Source organism: Rhinolophus ferrumequinum, chromosome 10 (genome assembly GCF_004115265.2).
Source record: "Rhinolophus ferrumequinum isolate MPI-CBG mRhiFer1 chromosome 10, mRhiFer1_v1.p, whole genome shotgun sequence".
NCBI classification, from domain to species: Eukaryota; Metazoa; Chordata; class Mammalia; order Chiroptera; family Rhinolophidae; genus Rhinolophus; species Rhinolophus ferrumequinum.
In genome coordinates this window covers 62,947,776-62,966,079 of record NC_046293.1, presented here as the reverse complement: position 1 = coordinate 62,966,079, position 18,304 = coordinate 62,947,776, and the positions used below count along the sequence as shown (strand labels likewise).

At 36.7% G+C, this 18,304-nt stretch overlaps 1 protein-coding gene across 1 annotated transcript in view; it reads right to left on the bottom strand.

The window, feature by feature from the left end:
* Positions 1 to 18,304, bottom strand: part of HELB (DNA helicase B) — a 27,397-nt gene extending 9,093 nt beyond the window's left edge. Inside the window, exons 1-11 of the mRNA XM_033117403.1 lie at positions 18,035 to 18,304; positions 15,939 to 16,349; positions 14,838 to 15,007; positions 11,659 to 12,537; positions 9,848 to 10,022; positions 8,520 to 8,661; positions 6,646 to 6,800; positions 3,227 to 3,308; positions 2,716 to 2,775; positions 1,416 to 1,644; positions 460 to 603 (exon numbers count right to left, since the gene is read on the bottom strand). Coding sequence (XP_032973294.1) covers positions 460 to 603; positions 1,416 to 1,644; positions 2,716 to 2,775; positions 3,227 to 3,308; positions 6,646 to 6,800; positions 8,520 to 8,661; positions 9,848 to 10,022; positions 11,659 to 12,537; positions 14,838 to 15,007; positions 15,939 to 16,349; positions 18,035 to 18,221 — 2,634 coding nt within the window. The 5' untranslated portion in view covers positions 18,222 to 18,304. The remainder of the gene's footprint in view (positions 1 to 459; positions 604 to 1,415; positions 1,645 to 2,715; positions 2,776 to 3,226; positions 3,309 to 6,645; positions 6,801 to 8,519; positions 8,662 to 9,847; positions 10,023 to 11,658; positions 12,538 to 14,837; positions 15,008 to 15,938; positions 16,350 to 18,034) is intronic.

Below are 18,304 nucleotides of genomic sequence, written 5' to 3'. Positions count from 1 at the left end.
ATTTAAGAGGATGCCAAGAAACTCGACAATCAAGATATATAATATTTTAATATATCAAAATTTAAACCAAAATCAAAATTTTTAATTCAAAATTTAAACTGAAAATTCCAAGATGAACACACTATCAAAATTTTCAATAAAGACAAGATCAGAAACAGTGCCCTACACTGGAGACTGAAGAAAGGGGCAAATTCAGTCTACTGGTCCTGACCTTCTACCTCCGGTTGGAGGGAAGACCTGAAGGATAAAGCTTTAACTATAATCTTTTAGTTTTTGAAAAAAGAGCGCTCTGAAGCAAAACAGAGCAAAAGGTTAGTGTCTGCATAGTATTTTCTGCACTTCTGTGCATTTTGTTTCCTAATGTAAAAAATGAGGCAATAAAAATTAGGAAGAAAATAATGCAAAGTATTCTATGGCTTGGCAAGCTATTTAAACAACTTCATAAAGCTCCAATCTTACCTGAAAAGTGTGAATGGTTCTTGCCCATGCATGTCTTATGTGACAATTTTGCATTAGTTTCCCAAAATCCACAGTTACTTCCAAGCCAGCCATATTATCAATGGTCAAATATCTTCTCTTTCCAATAGTTACATCAGTTATATCCTGTCACCAAAACAAAGAGCTATTCTGTACATTTTCAAATATACTGTAAAGGTATTTTATTTTTTGGACATAAAATGCAAGCACCTTAAAAGAAAAATGGCATGTACATTCATTACAATTGTTAAGAATTTCCAAAGGCTTAACATCCATGCTTGAGCACAACTAAATATATACACACCCAAATATTTTAATAAACACAAATGGAAGTTTTTGGTCCTTGAAACTTAACCAGATGTGACTTTCTGGAAAACAGGCTGTGTTGTCTTTCTTATTTTGACATCTATACATTTTATTTCTTGTGCATACGTCTGTATATACTCTTTGCAAAGAGTACTTTTCCTCACAGACTTTAAAGAATAAGCTTATACGTTTAAGAGGATGTTTATACAATGAGAACAAACTTATGGTAACCACTTCTGCAGTTTCTGTAATATATTTAAGCAGCTACCAAGGAAATGACGCTTTGTAAAACATAATAAGTGTGTTTCTTGTCCCTTGTTTTTGTTACTCAAGAACTTCAAACTTACTAAAAGTTTGTTTCTTCACAGAGTCTTCCCAAAAAATATAAAAGAAAGGAACACTTCCCAGCTCATTTTAGGAAGCCAGCATTACTTTGACACCAAAACCAGATAGGACATGACTGGAAAAGTACAAGCCAATATCTCTCACAAACATGTATACAAAAATTCTTAACAAAAAATTATGGAAGAAGAATGTCAACTCTGATATGACTGAATTCTGAATCAATCCTACGGCAATTAAAAAAACAAATTTCTAATAGGTAAAAAGGTACTATTTTTGTTACCACTTACACGTGTTATGAAGAATATTTCTCCATTGCAGAGTCTAATACCACTTTCAAAGTCATGCTTATTTTTAGCAAAACCATGGGGCGCACCATTAAAGTCTTCACCACTGGCCTCCAGTTCATTATTTTGCTGATGGTTGGAGGTATTCCCAGGCAGTAAATCCGAGAGATATGCATTCCTGGTACAACAAATTTTATCACCAACTCCAAATAGAAATCTATTCTTATGGTCCCTGGATTAGAAAATAACAATCATCATCAAAGTTTGGAAAACCTTAATTTCATTTTGTTTAAACATTAACTACTTGGGTGGTGAACACACAATGGGATTTATAGGTGATGTAATACAGAATTGTACACCTGAAATTGACGTAACTTGACGAACAATTGTCACCCTAACAAACTTTAATTAAAAAAATAAATAAATAAATAAACATTAACTATCACTCAGATCCGATCCAATCTCAAAATAATTTCCACACTTTCTTTACTTCACCTTTGTTCTCCAAAAAAAAATCTTATAGCACTTATATATTATTTTTATTATAATAATTACATTAAAATAATAGCAGCAAATTGAATAAATGCTGGAGATATAGCAGTTCCTGCAATAAGTGTTTTAGGTATATTGTTTCATTTCATCCTTACCACAAATCTGAAGGAAATTCTGTATGAGTAGCCTCTTCCACATACATAGAAAGGTGCAATTACCTGCCAAAGATCAGTCACTGGGACCCAGACTGCACGGCCCCAATCACGTGCTTTTTAACCCTTTGTGAAGCTACCTAATATGGTTTTTTGGTGTGTCTTTCTTCAACATGCAGAGAGCTCCTCCTATAACTTACCCATCTCTGGATTTTTCTGCACTTAATAGTAAGTGTTGATAAACGCAAGAGACATGAGTTAATTTTTCCTGTGTGTCAACAGAGTGGCTTTTCTATGCTCTATTTCTCTGAAAGATATTCACTAAGTAAGGTGCTCTCTGCAGGGAACCGAAGGTTCTCGGACACACTGCACACAGGTCACAATATGCAAAAATCTCCTGAATTCCCCACACTCATCTTGGAGAAGCTGGAGGGTGCCAACCTGGCAACTACAGGAAAATTTTACTCCTTGTGTTTCTTATTACATTGATTATCCAAAAGTCAATTCCTAAGGATGTACATTATATTTAACTGAAGATAACATTTTACTTCACAAATAAGAAAAAAAAAAGATGTATAAATTTGTGGCTGCAGTGATAAATGGCAGAACAGGGAATAAAGGAAGGACTGTCTTTCAACTTTCAGTCCTTCTGTGCTCACTTGATTAGGTGGCCTGTGTAGTGACTGCAACAGCAGGCATTGATGACATCACAGTCTTGCCTGAAACACACGAAAATGCAAGGGTTACCTAATTGTATCTGTTTTGTGCTTATTTCTGTTATCAACAATTATGACATACTATATACTATAAAAAGTCCCCAGGACTTTCTCCAGGAAAAAATATTTTATAAATTTTATCTTAGAATTAACCTGTGTTCCATTCAGGTTTCCACGGAGTTTCTTTTTTTTTTTTTTCCACTGAGTTTCTTAATATAATATTTAGTATAAAGAGCCCGGTTTAGAAACTGCCCTCTGCCATGTCTAACAAAAAATGTCTTATTTCTCTCAAAATAATAGAGAATTAACAGTGATGCTATGAGAGTCTCCCAAACAGTATATTAATAAGTGATAGTACTTAATTATTATATTAGTTACTTATTACTATACTAATTAGTAATGAGGGAGGGTTAGAAGCTAGATTAAAAACATTAAAATATTGTAAATGCTTTACCTTCGAAATGCAATAAATTGTGACGTTTTTGCACTTTGTAGGTCTTTTTCTTTGAGTAAAGTTCTAACGGCAGAATATAAATCTGATAATTCAGGAGAAAAAAGTTAACACGGAAAAGCACCAAATTACAACATTGTTTCTATGGAGAAACAAATTCAGAATGCCTGCTAACGGGTCTGGGAAAACATGTCACCAAATGGAATACAAGCCCACTGGATCACCAGCCTCATTTGTTGCCTCAGCCAGAGCAATAGAGAGAATGGAGGAGACAGAGGCTCCAGGCACCCTATCCTCCAGAGAGGCCAGCCACCACCGTGTTTCCCCAAAAATAAGACCTAGCCGGACAATCAACTCTAATGCATCTTTTGGAGCAAAAATTAATATAAGACCCGGTCTTATATAAGAGCCGGTATTATATTATATTATATCATATCATATGTCATATCATATCGAAGACCTGGTCTTGTATTATATAAGACCTGGTATCATATGATATCATATCATATCATATCATATCATACCAAAGATCCAGTCTTATATTATAGTAAAATTAGACCGGGTCTTATATTAATTTTTGCTCCAAAAGATGCATTCGAGCTGATTGTTGGGCTAGCTCTTATTTTCGGGGAAACACGACAGACAGGACAGCCTCTAATCTGTAATACAATCACTGCATATTCACTGATGGTTTGTGAACACTGAACTTAAAATATGGGCAAGAGGACAAAATATGTAACAGAATTACTAATATAAGCCTTCTTTCTGTTTTAGTTCTGGTGGTACTGGTGGTGATGAGTTATAATTTGAGAATTGTTCTGCATAATGTCATTTCACTTAATTTCATCTTCACAACTCTCATTTGAGGCAGGTATTATTACATCCAAGGCTCATATTTAGCTGACACAAACCAGTATAAAAATATTGAGATACTTCTATAATGCTGGAAAATAGCTAGTACTCCCCAAACACAAGGCCCCACCTCCAGCCCAACCATGTCTTTCCCACTCCCAGAACACCCCAGACCACCCATGATTCATCAACTAAGATTTTAACCCTGGCACAGCAGGGGTATCCATTCCAAGAGTGACTGTATACTGCCAGCTAGTAAATAGTTTGACTATCACACTGACTACATCCTTGTTACATGAAGGTGAAACCGAGACTCTTGGAAGTCAAATTTTCCAAATGGGGGAGGGTGGCTGGCCTCCTTTTTTAGAGTTCAGATCCCTGATAATGATGCCATCCACTGACAACTTATCCTTTCTCGGAGCACTGAGAAGCAGGCTTCCTCTCATCTCTCTTAGCAATATTGTAATACAAAACAGCAAACATTTCTCATGAGAGAGAGAAGATACAAAAATTTGGGTAAGAACGTTCCAGGCTTTTGTGCCTTTCCCTCACAGCAGATGAATCACAGGGGAACAAAAAAGCCCGGGCCTTGCGATGCCCTGCTGGAGGACGACTAAATTAGCTGCTCACTGAGCTCTTCATTTTTCAGATGAAGGGAGGATTATCTCTGAAACATGGCCAACACTCAGCTCACCCCCAGCCAACCCCTGGTTTGCCAGAGCAGGAATTTCCAAAGGCCTCACAAAATAGGGTTTTCTTTTACACCTACAGAATCATGCTGCTCTGCTGCTTGCTTTTCTCACTCTCTCTATCTCGTGCATATTAATATGTACAGTATTTCAACATGTACATTGCATTTCATTTATTCTCAGATAAATATTTTTCTCACATTTTAACATCTCTAAAATTCTAGCTCTGCTATGAAGCCTGTCTTAGGTCTTCGTACGCTGCAATAATGGGAATAATTTACTCAATAACTTAATTAATTATTAATGAAAAATTACTATCCACCTCTCTAAGGAATATTTATTCAATTCTCTTAAAGAAGGAAGTCATTTTCCACCTGAAGTTTGTAATTAAGATAGAAAAACTGCTACCATTCTGAAACAGACAACTTTTTTTTAAAGTACCTTCTCATTAATATAAAGAGTGGGTGCCAGAAATAAAACTAAGCATCTACATAGAGTGGCAAAGAGTCCAAGTTACTTTACCATCTAAGACTCGTTTTCTTCATCTGTTCTAGTACCTACTATTAACTAAGCTGTTGTGAGAATATTTTCTATCCATTATTCACAATATATTTAATTAAAAAAAAATCGCAAACCAATATGCAGCTTATAATCCAATTATGTAAAACTAAAATAAATGTGTTTGTGTATGGATATAATAAGGTTTAAAAGGATAAACACCAAGCTCTTCTTATGTGTGACTTTTATGGGATTGTCTTGAGGGAAAAGGCAAAAGGAAAACTACAAGAAAATATTACTTTTTACTGCAAACACTTCTGTATCATTTGACTTTTTTTAAGGAATATAAATTAGCTCTAAAACCAAAAAGGAATTTATAGAATATCATGTATTAATATCATAAGAGTCCATTTAAAAAGAAAAAAGAACATTACAACATGTGAATGAACACTAATCCGAGGAAACTGAGATGGGTGACACTCACAAAGGAGGAAAGGCTTACAGATGTCACTAACTTCACACACAGAGTGAAAGTGGCTAAGTAGGAAGGATAGACCCTGAAGAACTATGGCAAGTATAGTAAATCCTCAATAATAATCATTTAAATCTTTGCTAATTCAATTTTGAATAAACCATTACACTATTTTAAAAAGACGTTTATAGTAGAAATAAAGATCAATAGGATCAATCTATTCAAATAAATTCATCTGCAGTAGATACTTTAACATCTATTATTCATAAAAAACTGACATTTACACAGCGCCCCAAAACTGCAGAACGCCCCCGACCTCACAACAGCTCCACGGGCGCTATGACTCCCATCTCACAAATGGTTAAGTCATGGGACACGGGTCCTGTACAGAAGGGAGAAGATCTCCTATCCCATCTTCTTTCTCAACCCCGTCATGGTGTCAACCTAACACCCATAATTCGAAGCGATACTTGCCTATTTGGTAAGAAATAGAACTATTAAGACTCAACTTGGCAGTAGTTTGACAGCCATTTTGTTTCACAAATATACTCAAAATAATCAATGTATTTACTTTTCCAATTGCTGTAAAAGAAAAACTTCATTTAAGACATGCTTTCTCCTGAATGAACTTGGATTCCTGGGGCTTTGCTTTAGTTGAAACTGATCATCTACATCCATCTATTCACTCAACAAATATTTACGAAGCCCTTAGCGTGTATGTGACCAGGCCTTACTTCTTTATAGAATTCTACAGTAATCTGCTTTGGTGATTCATAAATCAGTTTATTTCCAAACCTATTTTTCACTAGCAATATTTATCTTTACCATGAAATAAAATTATAACTAGCTATTTAATAACTATATTACAAAGAGAAATACTTAACCCACCCAACAGAAACGCTTGTACTTACGAGACTGAAAATCACTTTTCGATAACTGAGAAGTGGGATCCTCTTCTGGGAGTCTGACAAAAATAAATGTTTTATCTTGTACTGAGACAGGCAATGTTGGATTATCAGAGATAGTCAGCTCTGCATCAAATTTTGGAAATTGGCGTTTTGAGATTCTTAAAGACAAAATAATACACCAAAAACTTTAGTATCCAAAATATATCTTCAGATATGATCACAGATAATGCCATTACAATAATGAATATCTGTTAATAGAAAAATAGGGTAAAAAGGCTACTCATGTACACATTATAAACAGTGAGTTTTAAAGTAGAATTAGCAAGACCATGTCACATTTAACAATCAATCCCCCACCCCAAGCAAATTAAAAGCATTAGGAAAAATAGGGAATTTACTAAGCACCATTCTCAGAACTTGACCTACTTTTATCCAGACCACAAAAGAACCGTACAAGGTAGGTATTATCCTCATTTCACAGGTGAGACACAGGAGGCTTAGTCAACTATAGTGGCCCAAACCACAGAGGTAGAAAGCAGGGGAGCTAGGTGGCAACTCTGGGCCCATTTGGCTCCCTATCACTTTCTATTTAAATTTATTTGGACTCTTTGGGGCTTATCCGTACGTTTACATCATATTCTTTCTTTTCTCCTTTCTTCTGCGTATATCATATATATGGCCTCATTTTCCCAGTTGACTCAAGTATCCACATCTTCTCTTTGCTTCTATTCCCTCTTCATCCCTCTTTTGTTCTTATAGACTAGCAAATAATATTTGTTTCCAAGACTAGCAAATAATATTAGAAAACAGAGTAAGGGGAAGGTGCCTTGCCATAAGTCTCTCCCTGACTTATGGAAGAAAACCAACTTATTCGGAAGAAAACCAACTCCCTGAAAAGGCCTAACAGGCTCTCAAAGGGAGGAAAGGAGAGGGAAGGCTGGACATATCACAGATTTAATTACTGGGGGGCTGAGAATCATCATGAATTTCCTGTTTTGCTTTTGACCCAGGACATGTCACATATTTCTATCTCTAGGAGCTTTTCATTGGGAGCCTTCTGTCATTAAATATTTGGTGATAGAGATTAAGAAGAAATGATGAAAGGAGCACAGCTCAGACCCAATTATATCAAAAAGATTACTAAAATAAACTCCTAAGATTCAGATAAAACTGAGTTCTAAGAAATATAATGTGCTTTAAATTCTCCTATGATTTTTAGACTACCAACATCTCCAAAAGGAGATAGCCTTTTGGTAGGAGCAGAAGGGTTATAGGATAAGAATACTACATACCCACCTGAATTCTTTTTCTTAATGTCTTAATACAGACCTACCTCATCTACCCTATTGTTGTCAATTCTTCCCTTATTCCCACTGTCTTATCCAGGATAGACAGGGGAATAAAGAAAGTAGGTTTTAGTGTTCTAGTTTCTGCGGACATCCAACCAAGGAAATGTTCAAGCAATAAAAACAATACCTTGTAAAAGAGAGTCAAAACAAAGATACATTTTGGCGCATGAATAAAACAGTCTGTTGGTATTCTGAGGTCCCATTACATCCATTACGAAAGATCACTCGAAAGACTTACACAAAGACTAAAAAAGAGAAGGGTTCTTTTCTGCTTCAAGGAAAGTAATATGCCATGAGTGCCACCAAGATTTATCAAGGAGTGACATACCATTCTTCATTTTTTTGCTTTGGGCCGTCTTACAAAAATTACTACAGGAAATTTCTTCCCCAATTCTCCCTTGAACTCTACTGAACTCAATAGTAAATGTAGTGTACTGACTCCCCCTGATTCAAAAACTAATACGTATTTTCTAATCTTTTATTTCTAATACAACAGAGAGATAATGCAAAATTTTAGCTCTATTATACCTTGTCGCATTGTTCACAATTAGCTCAGATTCTGTTCTGTGATTTGTCTTTAGTTCGATAGCACAATTTCTTGACTTAAGAGTCTCAAAAAGATCTTTCAGCAAGTTACCAGGTTCAATGCTGGGTAACTGTCTAATATCACCTATAAGGGGAAAAAATAGACACATTAGGTTTTAGGTAACGGGGACCCTTCAATTTAAAAATTATTTTTATTTCTCCCTATTGACATATGCTTTAATTATGAAGACTTATTCTGAGGGAAAAAAGCCCAAAAAACTTTGTTTAAAACTACTTGAGAACATTAAGTCTTTAAAAATATTTAATAAACAAACAAAAAAACCCATTCAAATTAAACAATATAAGATATAAAAAGCAGTTATAACACAATAAGGTAAAATTTGAATGAACTTCTTTCATACCTATAACCACAGGCAAACTGTGTAGGGGCACATATTCCCACCAACACGTAAAGAAAAAACCAGGCCTTAGGTATCTAGTATTTAGCCACTAATTCAATCTTGCTCAATGGCTTACTAAACATGGAAGACTCTATGGCCTCAAATAAATAAAATAAACATTTTATTATAAACAAATAAACATATAAAAAGCAAAATAAAGAAACCTAAACCTAATGCATTTGATAACAGATAAATTCCATTAATGTAATGGTAATGTTTTGCTGTATTAAAAATCTTTTTACTTTAAACAAAAACAAAGCCTAGAGATAAGAAAAACTATTTTCTGGGTGGAAGATGGGAGAATGCTTAGCCATTAGTAGAATCAACTACTTACAAAATATCCCCAAATACCTAAAAACATTACTTACATACAATTTGAGTCTCCTACTGCAATTCTATTTTTTCCCCCATTAAATCCTATAGTCTACGTATCGGTACGACCGAATAGAATCTAACTGAGTCTCACCAGAATTGGGAAGGACTTAAGAGGCTGGTGAGATCTAATTTTACACTAACCGTTTCAAATCATAAAATTACTTTTAAGTGAGCTATAATTCAAACATTTTATTATTTCCAAATAAACCTGCAGCCTGATTTACTGTGCTATTTTTACCATTTTAACAGTCCCCATTTAGGTGATCAATAGTAACCATCCCGGCCTTGCCTGTATCCTGGCCGAAACCAAGAGCCCCCCAGCTGCTAAAGAGCGTGGTCCGATTGAACTCGGTGTAGCTTGAGTGTGGGCGCCGACAAATGGCTTCCCGCAAGTCAGATACGGAGATTAAAGAAAGCACTGAAATGGTATCAACAGTCACTTAACCACAAGGTTTTGAGCTAAACAATTAAAAATCCAACACTATTTTAACTTACCAAGGATAATAAGCTTAGAAAGTTTGGAGTGCGCAAGTAATAAATTTAAAACGGATCTGAAGATTCCTACAGACACCAAACTGCCTTCATCCACAACCAGAACTCTAACCGAAGAAAACTTCCATGGACTGTCCTTGGCGGTTTTTTTATCCCATAAATAGAAGCTATAATTGACCTACAAGCAAAGTATGGCATTTCAAAGTTACAAAAACAAGATTATTCTTACAACAAGTTATTTTAAAAACAAAACTCTTAAATTGGGGAGGGGTAGGTAAAATAACGGAAAAAAGCTAAAGAAATAGAGAACACAAAAGGTAGATAAATACACAGAGAAATCAGACCAAATAAATCTAAGAACAAAGATCAAATCGGTCAAAAGAGTGCTTCCTAATGACTACTCAGTGGATTTAACAAGCCTCGTACACATTAGCACTCCACTGCAAAAATCTCAACCCTTCTGTTATCCCTCTTGATGAGAGAAAGCTCCTCCTATTCTTTTCCATCCCCAAATAACCTTCTCTTGGCCTTCTGAGCTGGCCCAATCACTTCGGCCTTCTTCTCCCAATTGTAACACTCCATCCTGGAAATAAAGGGTTGTCTTCCCAACCTAATTGAAAATACTACTTTTTTCCCTAATATTCTGAACTCCCTTACTTCCCCAACATTTAAAAACCACCACCCAAGACAACAAAACAATTAAAAAATGATTTATTACAGAGGTAAAAATATTTACGATTTAAATGAGGGAAGAAATTTATAAAATTATAGCCAGGTAATGTTAAGTATGTTGGTCTCTATCATTCCAGAAATGTTTCTATATTGTAAGTATGCATATACTGTACATACAGATTTTTAAAATGGTATCATATTTTTATTTAAGTTTTCTACTGAAACTAGATTTAACATGTCTATTAAGTAAAAGCCTTCATATTTCCTACCCAGATGCATCAATTCCCTTTAAAAAAAACACAAAAAACAATTCTCAGTGGCCTTGTCTCACAATAGAATATTTGAATCACTGCTAATTGTGTACTTTCTCTTATTTTATATAGTCAGTTATCTTCGAAATGCCTGATTAACACTTTCCACTGTATTTCTCGTGCTACCAATTCAATACAGGCCCCATCGATGAGCACCTAGATGACTCCAATAACCTTACAACCAGGTTCCCCTACAAACTGACCCAACGTGAGAGTGCCAGATAAAATCCAGGACACTCCGCTAAATTTCAATTTTGGATAAACAATAAATTACTTTTTAGTATAAGTGTGTTCAATGCAATATTTGGTACATACTTAAAAATGATTTGTATTTTTATTGGCTAAATCAGGTAACCCCAGCCCAAAGTTAACAGAACTTTCATCCTACAAAATACAGTATAAACTTTTTCCTTCCAACTCCAGTGTTCCTCAAAATATAGTCTGTGGACTATGGTTTGTTTTTAACTAGTCCCAATGAGAAACAGAGCTTGTGCCATAATCTGAACTATTATAACCACGTCATTGGGCATACACTTTAGTTTAGCTGACGTTTTTCCATTAGACTTTCTCAATGAAAGAAGCAGTGTGCACTGAATTACTTTCCACACTAGCGCCTATCTCACTGCAAACTATGAACAATTTACAGACTGGTTATTTTGAATGGGACTGACCTTTTATCTTTACGATTAGCTACTACAAGGCAAGGATCCAGAAGACATTCAATAAACACCTACTGATTGTTGTCAGGAAGAAATGAAAAATAAACTCATTAAATAAAATGTGTCTTTAAGGCAAATGGTCTCGCTAGAGGAAAAACGTAAAAGGTTTTACCTGACATAACGTATAAGCGCTAAAACCAGTTTTCTGTCTCAGTAAACCAGCGGCTTTCCCTGTAGGTGCTGTGAGTAAAACTTCTATCACCTTGTCCGTCTTCAATAAACTTTGCTCAGTAAAGGTAATCCATTCTTCCGGCACATCCTGGTCTTGTTCAAAGTCCTCAGAAGCTTTTTTTACTTCTCTTTCTTCCAACAGCTGTATATGTTTAAAAAGATGACTAACAATTGTGGTCTTCCCACAACCACCTTTCCCACTGATGACCGTCACAGCATTGGAGCAAATCATTTCCAAAGCAGCCACCTGATCCTGATCTAGCTGATCTTCACTTATTTCTGCATCATCTTCACTTTCACCATTGTCCCAAATATGGTCACCACTGTCCTGTGTGGTCGGAACGTCCACAGAAGTTTCCAAGCTTGTTTCCTCAGGTTTACTTTCACTCACTGCGTCATCACTGCTTGCATTCTCAGGTTTTCTGGTATGAATAGTCGCAAGCACCTTTTTCACATTGACATGTAAACGCCATGGAGGCCTCATCATCAGATCACCTATTGAAGAGGCAACGTCTCTTTCAGCCTGGTAAAGGTCGTAAGGAAAGACACAGGACTTCGTATATGTCACCACCTCGATATCTTTCAAAAACTTCAGAGACTGCCAAACATCGTGAAAAGACATCTGATCCAACAATTGCAAAGTTAAGTCAGCTTCTTTTACGTACGTGTGCCCATATTCTCTACACATCTCCTTCAGCTTAGAATAAATGATTAACCCATTCTTCTGTAAATCAGTCATCAATTCGAGGAGAGGTCTGCACTGACAAAATGCTGTCCAGCTGGCCTCACACTGCAAAAGCTTCAGTTCTCTGTAGGTTATCTTTAAGAAAATAAAGTTCAAGTTGCTTTATAAAAATTATGAATGTTGATGAGTACTACTGGAATCACAGTGAAAACGATGCTATTTGTTAATAATATTTTAAGTCCCAGAAGACATGGATTGCAACTAAATTTGGAGAAAAAAACTATGTACCTAATGTATCACTATTGTTTTCATTGACTGTCCTATGAGTAGATAGCTGTAATTCTTAAATTAAATTTTACATTTTCTCAAAGCAATACATGTAATTTTAAAAGTCAAACAACACTATAAGATTTCTCACTAAAAATAGGAATCTCCTGACTTACCCTTTCTGGGCCTTCTGAAGGCAACACCTTCAACACTTTCAGGTATTTCTTCCAGAACGTATCTCTGCATTTCTAAGTACTGTTTATACTATTCCTTAATTTTGTTTTAAATTTTAGATAGTTTATATTAACTCCCTACTAGGGGAAGTTTCTCTGCACGAGATCTCTGTCTTTTATGCCATCATCTCCACACCTGCTTCTCCCTCTCCCACTTTTGCAAAAAGTGACAGTACACCGATTTGTTAACTGATTTTGGTTAAATCAGTATAAATAAGATTCACAGCTGAGCAACATAACATACCGTGATTACAATAACTTAGTGTTGAGCTCCGTGTGTGTACTGTGAAACTAATGACTGCCTTATTTTCTTGGCTTCCGTTTTCTATGTGACTATCAACCATTCTGCCCAAACTCTACAGAAGAGGCACAGAACTTCCTTCACCAGGATCCACTCAGGCCATCCACCAGCTCCATTTTTTTTTCATGGAGACATCCCTCCTAGAGCCCTCCATACATTTTTATGGGCTGAATTGTGCCCTTCCCGTCCCCCCCCAAAAAAAAAAAAATTCATAGGTTGAAGTCCCAACCCCCAGCACCTCAGAACGTAAGCATATTTGCAAATAGTGTCCTTAAAGATGCAGTTAAGTTAAAGTGAGGTCCCTGGGGTGGGCCCTAATCCAACATGACTGGTGTCCCTGTAAGAAGAGGAGATTAGGGCACGGATAAGACGGATGACCACGTCAGGACACGGAGAGAAGGCAGTTGTCAGCCAGCCAAGACGAGGCCTCAGAAGAAATCAACCTTGTCACCACCCTGATTTGGGACTTGTAGCCTCCAGAACTGTTAGAAAATAAATGTCTGTTGTTTAAGCCACCCAGTCTATGGTATGTGTTACAGCAGTCCTAGCAAAGTAATACAATGCCACAGTAAAAGTCTTCACACTGGATGGTAGTTGACATGCTGAACAGTGAAACTTCAAACCTCCTTTCCCCAATGGAGTCCCAGAATGCTCACTTCTTTGCCTCTCTTCTCTACTGAAAAAAATGTATATATATATAAAATAATCTAATGTTCCAGAATCTTATTTTTCAAGGCATACTGAAATCATAGTTATTTTATGTAGGGAACTAATTCATTATTCCAGTATTCCTCAAACTGGGCCAGGAGGGGTATCTGTCAACATTCTTGGGGATCCAAAAATTATCGCAGAATTTTTCAATTGTATTTTCGTTTGGAAAACCACCTTTAACCAAGCACTGCCAAAATGTGAGTGCCACATTTGGTTTCCAATACCACCGGAGCCTCACAGCGTCACTTTACTGCACCTGCTCTCTAATAATCACAGCAGTGAAGTCGTTTGTAAATGACAGTGTTGTATGAAATTTAAAAAATCAAATGACATCGTGCTAAACCACGTGAATCGTGAAAGTTTTCAAAAGTTCAAATAGGAAAGTGGAGGACTAAGGGGCAGAGCAAATGGATTTGCAATCTCAAAAGAACTCGTGTCTTCAATAGATTTGTACTCAAGGTTCAAACAGCAATTAAGATACCAAAAATTTTGTCATATTAAATTATGTAACTACCTGTTTCCCCAAAAATAAGACCTAGCCGAACCATCAGCTCTAATGTGTCTTTTGGAGAAAAAAATTAATATAACACCTGGTCTTATTTTACTATAAGACTTGGTATAACATAATATAATATAATATAATATAAGACAGTGTCTTATATTAATTTTTGCTCCAAAAGACGCATTAGAGCTGATGGTCCGGCTAGGTTTTATTTTCAGGGAAACATGGTAAAATTTGAATGTCATTTATTTTGTTATTTTGTTTTGCTTTATTAATTTATTGCATAAGAGCTACAGGCATAAAAAGTTTACATTTAGTTGTAACACTCAAAGGAAAATAAATCAATATTGAGGTCCATACAAATGTTTTTCCTTTGAAAGAGATGAAAGATTACTCAATGCTAAGCAAATGTTTTACTTACTTTACTAAATGCAAGTTTCCATGGATGCGTACCTAAAATCTCTTCTATCTTTTCAAACACCTCTTCAGAATCTGAGCTTATTAGCCGTTTAAAGTGTCGAGGCAGAAGAACTGGAAGGAATTCCATTACTTTTGGAAACTGCAACGCTGTCATTACACTTATAAATGGAACTATAGGATATTAGAAAAGAACAAATCAAAACATACAAATGAACTCATGGAACAATGGATTTGATGGACTTTCTTATTTAGCACAACCAGTTCAAGAAATCCAAATCAAAGAGAGATTAATAAGTTTACTCTAACCAGAAAGAAAATGGAGACTATAACAATTTTTTTTTGTATCAAGATGGTTTTCATTGTGTTCTACTCCAAAATTTATGTTCCTTAAAAGCTTAGATAACTACTTCTTGGCCTTTCATTTCCTCTTGCTTGCAAATAATTAGAATAAAATTCTTGACTCAAAATAAATATAAATTCAAAGCTCAACATAAAAAATAAATCATTTACGTAATAGCCTTTATAATCATTTTTCTGACTGTAATCATGAACCTTTTGTCATTGAAGTCATTCAATGATATCATGCCAAATTTATTTGCTATGACCAAGAAATGAAATGTTCCATATATGTGAATGTCCAAATAACAAACCATATTTTAAAAATTATTTTAAATAATTTTGCACTGAAATATTTCCAAGATGGATTACTCATATTCTTGCCTTTCTCCTCTGCCTTCTTAAATAGAATAATTGACAAATGAACTTTTTCTTAATGACTCAAGGTAATCCTATGGACACAAAAGTGAGAGAGAGAGAGAGAGAGAGAGAGAGAGAGAGAGAGAGAGAGAGAGAGAGAGAGAGAGATCCCCAGTTTGAGATGGAAAGAAACCGAAAGGAGCTTAAAGATCATCTCATCCATTTCTTCACATTAAAGATGAGGAACCTGGAATGTCAATGACATACTCCAAAAGTAATATAAACACATTCTCATCAAACCTGTTTAAAAAAGAATACTATGCCAAGATACCATAGTGGCAATATTTTAAAACACACTAGTCATTAAGCATCTCAGTTACACAAAAACTCTAAAAACCACACCTACCTGTGCATTCCACAGGCAGGCGTATTTTGTACTCTGGTAGGGACTCTTCCTGTTCAGTCTGTGTAGGCTGTTTTTGACCCTTTCTCCCAATTTCCTTGTAGAAAATTCTTAATGTTTCCCTAAGATTTTCAAAGTTGAGGTCTTCATAGCTTGATACTTTATTTACCCATGCTAAAAATGCAGTTATAGTATCACTGGAGACATCACAGTCTTTAAGAAAGAGGGAACAGATATTTTTTTGACTTGGTGGTGACATATCGGACTGTAAAAAGTAAGATGGAAATCCGTGAACTTGATAGTTCCTCGAGCCCATAGGCTTGACGTCTACCTTCACTCGCCACCAAGGACCCGTTAATGGAAAACGTCCAAACACATCACACGTCTCTTGAGTGTTTTCATCAGAAATTCTAACTTTAAAAAAGAAATGTTAATTTAGTAATTTAAAAACCTCTCTCCCAATATTTTATCAAATCCACCATTCTCTTTAACACCCCCACCCCCAAGGAGCACCTTGTACAAACGTCTATTAGGGTGTCTATATTCCATTTGCCTGTCACCTGCCTCCCTCTACTATGCTGTAAGCTCTCTAAAATAGTAAAATATTTGTCTTTGTATTCCAAGACGTAAGCATGGTACATGGTAAAAGTCTGCTGTTCCTCTTCTTTTTTTTAATTAAAGTTTACTGGGGTGACAATTGTTAGCAAAGTTACGTAGATTTCAGGTGTACAATTCTGTAACACATCACCTTGTGTGTGCACCACCCAGACTCAGTTCTCTTTCCATCACCATATATTTGACCCCCTTTACCTTCATCTATCACCTCCCTCTCCCTTTACCGTCTGGTAACCACTGAACCATTGTCTGTGTCTATGAGTTTTGTTTCTTCATTTGTTCCTCTACTAAAAGCAGTCTTCTCGCTGCTACTCTGACCTCAGCCGATACTGACCTTCATGCAGTTTCTAAAAATGCCAGGGTCATTCCATCACAGGGCCCTTGCATAAGCTGTTCCATCTGCCTTAAATGTTCCCCTCCTTACTATTTGTCCCATTTACTACAGAGCTCAGGTTAATTGTCACTTCCTCGGGAAAGCCTTTCCCGACTCTCATAACTATAAACTCTCATAGCACTAAGGACCTACTAGTCCTTCCAAGCACTAAGTAATATTACAGTTATTTCTTTGATTAGTTACAGAATGTCTGTTTAATTCCCTAGAGGGTAAGCTCCAGTAAGGCAGCAACCTCAACATCTTATCCCTACAGGGTTTCCCAGCAGCAGACACGCTGCTTGGAATATGGTGGCCCGTCACTAATACTCTCAAGATAAATGACTCAACCCTCTACAAATACTTGAAAACTTTCTGCCTACATCTGTGCTATCCCCTCACATGACTATTTAAGCGTACACTAACTAGAATTAATTAAATTTAGAACTCTGCTACTTAGTTGCACTAGCTGCATTTCAAGTTCTCAATAGCCACACGTGGCTAGCGGCTATTATACTGTACACTGCCAATACAGAACAATGCCATCATCACAGACAATGCTACCGGCCAGCACCGGTCTGAACATTCAAGTACTCTTTAATCTCAGTTACAACATCCATAGAACAGGTGTAATGTACAGCACAGAAAAGTACACACGGTAAACACAGATACCAAGATTGTTAACACACGATTAATGACTCAATAATGCCTTGAGGTGTTTCTTGAGTGAGCGTGTTTTCTAAGTAGCAGAAAAATAACCACATCTTTCACTCCACGCAGGATACAGAAATAGATAAAAGCCCCGATTCTGGGAGTGAATACAGGCTCAACATCCACTGTTACACACATCCTCGACTATAATACCACCTCCGAGAGCTGTGAACCTTAAATGAGAGAATACAGGCAAAGCGATGCTTCACACATAGCATTTGCTCAAGTCACTGCTGTTATAATATTAATATTATTTTATCCTCAGTAGGACAAAACAGGCAGGCCATCCCAAAGGAAGTCTGTTAACAGCGACGGGGTGCCTTACTAGAGACAAGGCCACAAGGGGAAACAACAGTCCATTCATCCTCCAATCCCATCCCCCAGGGGCAGGGGGCTTCCTCACCCCAGATGCGCCCAGGGAGGCCGCCCGCCTTCAGGCCTCCGCTGCAGAGCTCCTCGGCATCGACAAACACCGGGCCTTCGTCCTCCTCCACGTCCTCCTTCAGACAATTGTCGCTCTCCTCCACCAGGTCCTTGAGCGGGAGCAGACGCCCCCTCAGTTCGCGCAATCCCGGATTCAAGGGGGCCATGCTCCGCTCTTTAAAGTTCTACTCAAATCCGGAACACCCTGGTCATGCACCGCTACGATCAGCCAATCAGCTCCACCACTGCA